The sequence below is a fragment of the Barbus barbus genome (assembly GCF_936440315.1).
Source record: "Barbus barbus genome assembly, chromosome: 22".
Classification (NCBI taxonomy): domain Eukaryota; kingdom Metazoa; phylum Chordata; class Actinopteri; order Cypriniformes; family Cyprinidae; genus Barbus; species Barbus barbus.
Window position 1 is genome coordinate 118,892 of NC_136750.1, and position 11,109 is coordinate 130,000.

Sequence of the window (11,109 nt, forward strand, 5' to 3'; positions counted from 1 at the left end):
CAGTATGTGTGCTCTGTGTAGACGAGCCCAGCATCTCACATCTCATCTAACGGCTCAGCGTTCTTCTGTATAAATATTGCAGTCAGGCAGCATCGAGCTCATGCAGCTGCAGCACGCCGTGCCCCGGGGACACGCTGACCCAAATCAGCAAGACAAACACGCTTCACAGCTGCATAAACGAGTTAGCAGCCGCTAATGATGACACAGTGAGCCGCACTGTCTGCTAACGAGGCAGGAGGGTGTAGAAAGCAGAGTCTGTGTGAACCGCATGAATGAAGGGATGAAGGAAGTGAGAGAGAGGAAGAGAGAAACAGAAGAACAGGTGTGTGAGCAGCAGAGTGCTGGAGAGACTAGAAGATGCCTAGGAACAGATCCAGACCACCTGCATCCTCACACACCGGCCGCGAGTCCAACCATCCTCAGAGCATCACTGACATCAAACAGTCCAGCCAAATGTGTCAAACGTAGGTGTATATTTCTATAGAACGGTCTAAATCCTTTAGACCTGAGAGAAAAGCACAAAGCAATTCAAACCAAATGTTTCAGATGAGTCTCATCAGATCAGAATCTAGCTTTAGCTTTTTGGTTTTAACTCTAGTTTTTAAAAATGTGAAGCTGTTTTTGCTTTGAATCATCTCATCCGATCTTTGTGCTCATCAGATTTCAAATAAAATGAAATAATCAAATGAAATGAAGCATCTTTCATTTTCATTTGCAATGAGATAAAATTACAAATCAAAAAGTATTGTCAAAATCCAGAAATAACCCTGCTGTCTCTTTACAGTATTCTGTTTTATCTAGTGCTCAAACATGTTTACATGAAAACTGCTTACTTTTGTTCACATGGTCTTCAGGTTAATAAGAGTTAAGTGATGGTTCAAATTGATTTTTGGTCATCTAGGTTATTGGAGCAAGCTGTTATACATTTTTTTTCCAGGATGTGTTATTTATGCTTTTTATTTATTGAAGATGTTTCGCTATTTCATCTCCTATTGGCTCGCTCACTAACTGTGTTCACAGACCGTAACATTATTTGACCTGTGATTCTCTGATGCTGTGAATGGTGATTGCGTTGTAAAATGACTCAGTTACAGATGAAAGGACTGTGATGTAGCGTTTGAGCCGTTACACGTCTGTAATAACAAACACAAACACATAATGAAGCAGCAGCGGCGCTCAGACACGGAGACAGAGAATAAACTCACATCAAAGCCATGTCCAAAGATACAGTCTGATCTGAAATCATTTGATTGATTTATTATTTATAAACACAACACAATCAGAAAGCACATGAGTGGAAGTCATTGACGGCAGGGTCGGGTGGATCAGGGTAGTTTTTGGGTCATAAATGGGTGCCTGACAAAACTGTGCAATGATTGATCCACGTTTACTGATTCTGTGAAGATATTTAAAAGTCTAAACTTCAGTATGAGGTGCCTTAAACTACTATGTACATAGTTTCATAAATGAAGCATTAGATACAGTGTGCTAATGTACACGTTCTTGAGAATTCTTGTGAGATGGGCTTTGATCCGGTTGAGTTTGGATACGCGTACGAGTGTGATTGTCTGAGTTCAGAAACTCTGTAGTGATCAGAGCGTAATTCACCAGCATCTCACACACATACCTTTTAACATTAATGAAAAGACAGACACAGGTTTGGACTCATTTAGACTCATTTCCATCCAAACACTGTGACTAGTTGACACTACAGCAGCACATTTGGCCTTTATATGTGAAGGACATTTCTTGCAAGGAATCTCACATTAACATTTAAATATTAAGCAAATAGCAGCTTAAGAAATTAATCAACAGTATTGAGCCAACAGTACTGAGGTTACAGCAAAGGCAAACCTCAATCATCTTATTCCTGCCTCTTTTTTGGCCTCGGTTTCAGATGGTGACGGTGATCAGTTAAAGAAGGTGATTTCTTCATTACTCGACTGGTGAATATAATGATTTTAGCATAATTGTTGACTTCCAGTTTCATTTGTTTTATAATAATCGCTAGCAAATCAGAATTCATTACAGTTAAAGGGAACTGCCTGCCTCACAATCACAACTTTTTAGACAATACAAACACACACACACACACAGCTGATCTGCTGGATGGCTGTTTAGAGTTAAATTTTAATTTGAACTAATGTTGATCATTTTGACAGGATTTTGGTTAATTAAGAGCGCATGCTTGAGTGAGAACGGGTCAATCTGACATCTTAAAGGACTGAAACAGACCCTTTTCAAAAGTTATTTTAAAGAAGACAACAGATATTGTGTCACTACGTTATTCTACAGCACTTTACATCCGCCGCACTGACAGACTCTATTTTAATGAGCCAGAGCAATGTTTTATACACATTTCTCACACAGTGTGGAAAAGAACATGCTCTATTTAATCACTAGAAATGTCAAATTCTTGATTAGTGGCACTAAAACGAATGCATGTCGATTGTATAATGAATGTTTGTTATTGTGTTGTGAGTTCCTCCTTCAGCTCGGTGTTGTTTTCTCTCTCAGCTGGGCGGCTGTGGGATTCTGGGAGTGGGAGTCTGGCTTTCCATCACGCAGGGAAACTTCGCCACGCTCTCCTCGTCTCTGCCCTCGCTCTCCGCCGCCAATCTGCTCATCGCCGTCGGCAGCATCATCATGGTGATTGGCTGCCTGGGCTGTGTGGGCGCGGTCAAAGAGAACCGGACGTTACTCCTGAGTGTAAGTAAACTAAACACACTAGCATGCTTCACAAGGAAGGAGCAAACTAAACATCCTGTTTGAGTCAGTACAGTACATATGAGATAATACATAAACTACACATTGTACGAATCAGAAGCATAAGAAATATGGTTTCATCTTGACTTGATGTGTTTGTTTGACGTTATTCATCTGAACCACAATGAGACTTTCTGCTCATGGTTCAGATAATAAGATGTGGCACTTGAGGGGCAATATTGACGTCGATTATAGTTTGATGGCTGCTGTAATAGAGACACTAGCAGGAATTCATATTAGCATCCGCGGGTAACACAGGAAAGCTTATTAGCATAATTGCACTCCACGAGGAACAGGTGAACATGAACACGTCTGTGAGGATTCAACCCAGCGTTTCTGCTGTGAGCTGACAGGACAGCAAGATTATTTACAAAAGCTAATTGCCATCATCTCTTGGTGTTTATAAGGATTAATAAGAAAAATTGAGAGGTAACAATTTTAACCAGCATACATGACAGCATAGTATTATAAGCTATAGTTTTTAGATCATTCAAACATGACCGTACCGTACAGCATGTCATCATTCACTGTGACACTGGGCCAACAGTACAGGTCAAAGTGGAAACATCATAAAACAACAACAGAAGTCATGACATAATAAAAAGGCCTCTACTAAACCATAACGGTTGGTTCTGGTCCTTGGATCTGATTGGACGAGAGGCACCACTGAGTGCTGATATTCCTTGGATCTGATTGGACGTGTAGAACCTTATTGAACCAAGACCAAACAATTATAGAATCGTGCATACCAAAGAGGAAACTAAGACGATTCCCTCCCTTCAGTCCGAAAGGGACCAAGCCTACTGACGCCTTCCTGTCTAAGAGGATAACTATCGTCTTATCTCCTGAGACCCATAAAAACAGGAGATATTTGAGAAGAACATCTGGATGTCTTTAAAGAACAGAACCTTCAATGTTCGTGACCGGTTTACCATAAATAAAGTCGAACAGTACAAAGCCATGGCATCTGGAAAGGATCCAGCACAGACCACCCTGATAACTCCTGATCCTGTAATGCAGTAATTCAATGATGTTTTTACGACACACTTCCAAGCTAAGAAAATCTCCAGGTCTCCCCAAACGTGATAGTCTCATGTTTCAGACAACTCTCCTCTCTCCTCCTCACATTCCAGAGGAACACGCCTTTTCTGCTTATTAACAGACAAAGAGACTCAAACCTTTACTTAAGCATTTCAAAAGGGACAAATTATAATTGTTGCTGCTATTAAAGCAATATACTCAGAAGTAATATGTACAATATATTTACAATATACATTCAGGTTGTATTTCATGAAATTAAGCTTGTTGTGTTATTGGAACCTATGTAATCTTGTAATCTTTTGATGTCTAATTTTTCCCGATCACTATTGTTTAGTTTCACATGCTCAAGATTCAAGATTTTTTATTCGTCACATACACAATTATACAGAGTATAACCAGCAGTGAAATGTAAGTCAGGTCCGCTCCAAGGACAGTGCAATTGTATAGACAAATATTAAGAAAAAGAAAAGTAAAAAAAGACAAGGACTAGTTTCCAACGGGACATAAGGGACTGTAACATCCTTTGTTTGTCAGAAACGTGGCTTTCGTCCTCGGTCCCGGACACTGCTGTAATGCCGAGTGATAACTTCTCTGTTTTACGGATGGACAGAACAGCAGAGGTCGGTAAATCCAGGGGTGGAGGAGTGTGTTTCATGATTAAAAAGAAATGGTGTGATCCCAGGAATATCTCCATTCTGTCACGTTCCTGCTTCCTCATCTGGAACATCTTTCCATTATAGAGAGAGTAGAGCAGGGGACTAAGGACACAGCCCTGTGGGGCTCCTACATTCAGGGTGATGGAGTTTGAGGTGAACTGGCCAACTTTCACCACTTGAGGTCTACCGGTGAGGAAGTCTTGAATCCAATTCATTGCAACGTGTGTGTTTGTGTGTTACGTATTCTGTTTGTGTTATTTAGCTTAGTAGTGTGTAGAGTAGTAAATAAACTTTGAAATTATTAAGAAATCTTTGTCTGGTGCTGTGTAATTCCCAAGTCTTAAACTATTTGCCAAAGATCGCGTTACCTATGCTCAAAATTTACCTATGCTCATGAATTTTGATAGAGTACTATTTGGTTTGTTTTATTGTTGGCCACAAATAAAATAAAACTGAATTGTTAAAAGATAACTTACTGATTTTAATGCTTGCTGGACAAGTCGTTAATGAGGTATCATTAACAAGGTATAAATTGGACGTTTTGATTAATATCGATTAATCATGTAAATATCAATATTGAATCTTAATTCCCCGAAATGTAAATTAAAATAAGGGCTAATCCTTTACAGACGAGAGGCACCACTGAGTACTGATATTCCCTGAAGCCGTAGTCATGATTTCCCAACTCACAAACTTCTCAGGAGAACTTGAACGCACCAAAGGAATGTGGGAAAAGACATTAGCATTGCCAGTCCTATCAAATACATCTGATTTAACATCCAGGTCATTCCTCAGTTTGGAAAGGCAATGTAAAGCGAATTGAATTCGATATAGTTCTGACATAGAAAGAACAGTACAGTATCCGATACTGAACACAGCCAATCACCCTTTGATTTTATGGTTTGGAATTTGTTTGTTGATTTTCATTTTTGGATTCCCTGCGTCTGAAAGAAACTCTACCTACATATCCCACAATCTTTAACATTATTTAACATTAGTCCTTGAGCAAACTGCAGGCTCAGGTCAGGTCTGCTTTATTCCTTCGGAGCCCGAGGGCTCAAACACCGCTGTCCCTATTTATTATTTATAATGAGCAGCCATACGCGAATGATACATAACTGCTGACTGCTTTTTTTTCTAAAGTTATCTGTTTATTCCTATAGTGAAAGTGAAAATAAATTATGGATTTGAATATTTTTAGAAAGAAAAAAAAGCATAAAAGTTGCTGTATGTCTTTAAGATTACTTAAAAAGGAAGAATCGCACATCTAAATGTTTTGCTGGGTATTATGTATGTAAATGTTTTTAAATACATCCTTAAATTAAATACCAAATTCAATACGCTGAGATTATAATGTTTAGCCCTAATTGCTGATGTTGATTTAGTCACGTTCTCCATTGTTCTGCTCTGTTTCCGGTTCACTGCTGGAACGAAGCGAATGTCAGAGCAGTCTATGAATATATAATGCTGTTCACCTCCGAGACTATCATAACCTGAAGATGATTTATGATAAAATATTCTCATGTCCACATGGGGATGATGCTGTTGATGTCAGACGGCCTGTGGTCTCCTGTGTGTTAAGTGCTGTGATTACAGCAGCGTTATGATAACGGCCATCACACAAAACACATCTTTATTCCCCGACTGATGAAACCAGGAGAAGTTAAAGACAGCGTACCACAAAATACATTTTGGGCTTTTCCACTGAATATTTTTTCTTTCCAGCTTTACTTTCCATTAGCTGATAATAGTGACCCTTGGATGTTTTTCTAGACATTTACATAAATGTCTAAGTGGAAACCGCTTCAAAAACACGGATCGGCAGAAGCCGTGCTCCAAAACACAGACCGTATCTGTTTATGACAAACACTCTTCTGTGAACACCCAGATGATTCTGAAGACACTGATTAGCATGCTCAGGTGTGTTTGATTAGGGTTAGAGCTAAACTCTGCAGGAAAGTGGATCTTGTGGGCCAGATTTGAGGATCCCTGCAGTACAGTATGATATAGTAATACATAACGCATACAGTATGATATATCTTGTGTGCAAACCAAGAACTTTAGACGTCAGAGATGACCATCCTGTGGTCTTCTGACAACAACAGCCAGTCGCTTCGCCTGATCTGAATGGGCCAAAGAACGGTCGGTGGTCAACTAATAGAAATGGAATTATTTAGAAAACCAAGGGGTCTCTGAAACAGAAAAAGTTCTGCATGTTCCAGATTACAAGTCCCTGTTCAAGTTCAACTTACAAGGAGCTTCTCTGTGCTCCAGGGCCCGTATTCATGAAGAATCTTAGTGTTGCTCCTAGTAACAAAATTCTAAGAAAATTCTTAGAAATGTGGGTGTTTCCACTTAAAATTAAAGAAAAGATCCTAGTAAAGAAAAAAGTAATTCAGAAAGCATCTTAACCCTTAGAGGTCTTAAGGTCCAAAATTGTTAGGAGTACGGACGAGGACTTTTAAGGGTCTTAAGAGTTTCTTTAGCAGCGGAGAAAATGGACGAAACATGAAGAGGGAGAAATGTGTTGCACAAAATGCATGACAGTGAGTTAATAAGATGCTACACATTAGATCGTGCAGGGATCATGTTTGTGACCGATCTTATTAAAGACATGCTAACTCCGACACCGCGCAGAAATGCCATAGCACCAGAAATGGACGTAATCACTACATTAACATATTTGCCAACTGGAAAAATGCAACTATGCAGCAGCGATGATTTGGGTCTGTTACAGCACTTATTAGGCTATGTCTCTGTTCATTTCCTATAAAACACGGTAAGTGTGACAGCAAGGTAAATAAAAAAATAAAGAATATATATACATATATAATATGTGTGTGTGTGTGTGTGTGTGTGTGTGTGTGTGTGTGTGTGTGTGAAAGAGAGAAAGAGCGAGAGGAAAAATTCCGCCTGTAATTTCAAAGTGAAGGCTTATAATAAACCCTACTCTTAAAAGCGCTCTTTTATTTCCTTCTTTGACAACCAACCAATCACAGTCTTCAAAAGACTGTGTCATTCCTAGCATTCCAGTTTTTGTCTTTTCCTCGCTCAGAGTTGCTCTCAGATTGGTCCTGAATCACTCTTAAGCTAAGACTCCTAGTTAGAAATTTTTAAGCTAAAATAGGAGCTCTCTGAGAGGATTCTTAGAATCTTTATGAATACAGGCCCAGGAGTTTAGCATTTCTCAGCACTACATCTTCGGGGCTGTTGAACCAGAATCTGTCTCTTTCTCCAGTGTCAGGTGTCACTGCCGCTGGATTCATCATTCAATCATATGAAACACAAATATCACTGTCCAAACCTCCTCCAGAGACCGTGGCATTAGTGTCAGCTCACACTGAAATCTTACATTACAGATGGTTTTGGATCAAGGTGATTGTCCAGGGGAAGTCGTGGCCTAATGGTTAGAGAGTCGGACTCGTAATCCAAAGGTTGTGGGTTCGAGTCTCGGGCCGGCAGGGATTGTAGGTGGGGGGAGTGAATGTCCAGCGCTCTCTCCACCCTCAATACCACGACTGAGGTGCCCTTGAGCAAGACACCGAACCCCCAACTGCTCCCCGGGCGCCACAGCATACATGCCCACTGCTCCGGGTGTGTGTTCACTGCTGTGTGTGTGTGTTCACTGCTGTGTGTTTGTGTGCACTTTGGATGGGTAAATGAGCACAAATTCTGAGTATGGGTCACCATACTTGGTTGTATGGCACGTCACTTTTACTTTTCAGATTCTACAATGATTTCTGGGTGAATGGGTGAATGAATATGATCTTCTCAGTTCACAGCATGATAGAGTTTGAGTGCTGTAGTGAGTTTCTGAGGCACAAGATCAATGACATGAGAAATGAAGGTTAGCTTGACAAGCAATTAATCATTTAAACAGCCCCACAGTCGGTGCAGTGCTGGTGAATCACATGTACGGCGTCCCAAATCACTGCTCCCTGTATAGCCATGATGTTCATACAGTCTGTTAGTGCATAGTGATTCAAAATATGAAGATATTTCCTATAAAGCACAGTCCTATTCAAAGTGGTCAATTTTTATACACAGACATATGAAATAAAGACTACAAGAATAAAGGAGCAAAAATTAAGCTTAGCAGTTTTCTTTACCCTGTATTATTTCCAATAAAGCGTCTTTGAGGACACAAATGTTCATTAGGTGTGCGATATGTATCATCTATGATAATGTCATTTATTGTTTTAATGATGCGCAAGCTGACATTATGGGGAGATTACTCACTTTACAAAAAACAAAAACACCCCTTGAGAGCTTTATCAGCACACTTCATCAGTACAATTGCATATGTGGCATTGATTTTATACAACAGTTCAATAAAAAAATTAAGTGGGTTACAATTTAGACAAAATTTTCCAATGAAATTTTGCAAATGAAAATATTTCCCATAACAGAACAGTTTTGTGGCATTTTGTTTCTGAATGATTCTGTATTTTTGAATGGTTTTGAAACAGTTAAGTGAATAACTCAACGAATCGTTCATAACTCATTAAGGCTGTTACTTGCTGCTACCTACTGCCAGTTTTAGTTACATTTTTATGTATAATCCCATTCTTAAATATTTTTAATATAAAAACTTAATTTTACACTTAATTTTTGCCACATTAAGCAGTCTTTGTAAATGCACTAAAAACACTTCTGTCCACTTCTGGAGTGCAAAGATGGATTTTGTTGTACTGATTTCACTGATTGATAACAGCCCCACAGTGTTTTATAATGCTACTTGAATTTATTGATCAGATGAAAGAATTTGAAAGAATCATGAAACACTGCATCAGGTTAGAAAATGCACTTCTAAAACTAAAATGTCCTTTGAAATCCCAGCTGTGAGCAACAGGCCGGAACAGCTGAGATACCAGCACAAATACACAATCAGCAAAATACTGTCTGATTACCGTCATGACAATATGCTGGAAAATATTGATGTATCATTTCTGATATATCATGTAACAATCTCTGTTTGTGTTTCTACAGTTCTTCATCCTGTTGCTCCTGATATTACTGTTGGAGATTCTGTTCATGATTCTGTTCTTCGCATATCAAGATGAGGTACGTGCAGAATGGAGCGGTCTTATTCATTATTTTATATTATTTCATGGATTGTGTTTGGTCATTGGCAGCATTCAGCACTCACATATTTAATTATAATGTCAGAAAAGTTCTTTAAGCTCACATAATCAAGTAATTCACACCCAAATCAATATTTTATGAGCATGTATTTATTTGTCCTGTAGCCATCTAGTAAGTGGAGTAATGTATGGTCAGACAGTCATTATCACAAAACACGTATAACCCCAAATCCCTATAATTCCCAGAGCTCAGATCCTCTATAATGGCTGATCAGGTTTGACATCTAATATCTTTGGTGTCTGTGTTCCTCATGACCAAACATCACTGACAACAAATTTCGAGAGCTCCATCATAATCATAAGGGTTTGAGATGAAGATGTAGATCCATGTACTTCTTCGTGTAAAACTTCAATCTTACCTTTCTTGGCAGGTTCACATAGGGATAGTTTTAAGTTGAGTTATTTATTGGGTTAGTATCATCTAACGCTTCAGAAAAGTATTAATTCAAAATAATCAAGAAGTCTTGAATGTATCTCTCTCTCTCTCTCTGTGAGTCTCTCACACCCAAAATGCCGTTGTTTTCTTGGCCGTTCTCCTCAAAGCACATATGGCAGCATAGTGTGATGGGCATTTTCAGAGACACTTCCAGTGATAGCAGCATGTTTCCGCCGTGGACCAGCGTACAGTAATCTCAATACTGTCTGGCATCAGCACTCACAAAACACACCATCAGTTCACATTCCATCAGTCTTTAGGCCAGGTTTACTGACAGATTGCGCCAGCACAAACCATCTTTTGGTGTTAAAATAGTACTGTCAGGATTTACTAAAGACACGCAGTGAAGAATTAGCACTGAATAGGCGTGACCTTACTGAATATGCATTTGTAGGAGTTTCCCTTTCAGACGCAAAATTTATGGGAGGAGAGTATTAAAATGAATCACGCAATTTACTAACATTTGCACTCATCAGATTACTAGTATTTGCACCATTATGCATGTCTTAAAGCAGGCGGTAATTTGCGCTGCTCTCAGTAGATTGCACTGGTTTTTATGGAAATGATCTGCTGCGTCTGTGATATTTAATGTCAATAAATCACACGCAGAATTTTCCCATCGCCGCTTTTATAGAATTGCGCTCTAATGCTAATTTGCCCTGTTTAGTAAATCTGGCCCTTTATTTCCTCAAGATTAGACAAAAAAGTTGTATCATGAAGATAATTAAATTTATTAAAACATGCTGTTAATAAAAAACTAAATATTAATTAACATAGTTTTTCATTACAACGATGCAAATGTATTCAAACTAAGTTGCATGCTAGTCAGTAAGTGGAGAAAGTTTTGTGAGTTAGGTGAGAGGTTTTTACAGCGAAACAGTTTTCACATCTTTAAATAAAAAATATAAAATGTTTTAGTATTTGGTTTAATTTTGCACGTTCTCAATTATTTGTTATGCCAAATATAAATCTGTGAGCAAGATGGCTCTGCGAATGTCAGCCACAGCGCTGAGCTCCGCCGTTCTTCTGCTGTTTTTGTTTGTTTATTCTGGTTTTTGTCATTCTT

The 11,109-nt window shown here is 38.9% G+C and overlaps 1 protein-coding gene across 1 annotated transcript in view; it reads left to right on the plus strand.

Annotated features, from left to right (window-relative positions):
* Positions 1-268: 268 nt before the first annotated feature.
* Positions 269-11,109, plus strand: part of tspan4a (tetraspanin 4a) — a gene marked incomplete at both ends in the record, with an annotated part of 16,855 nt that continues 6,014 nt past the window's right edge. The window contains 3 exons of the mRNA XM_079446442.1: positions 269-322; positions 2,518-2,709; positions 9,453-9,527. Of these exons, the coding sequence (XP_079302568.1) occupies positions 269-322; positions 2,518-2,709; positions 9,453-9,527 (321 nt within the window). The remainder of the gene's footprint in view (positions 323-2,517; positions 2,710-9,452; positions 9,528-11,109) is intronic.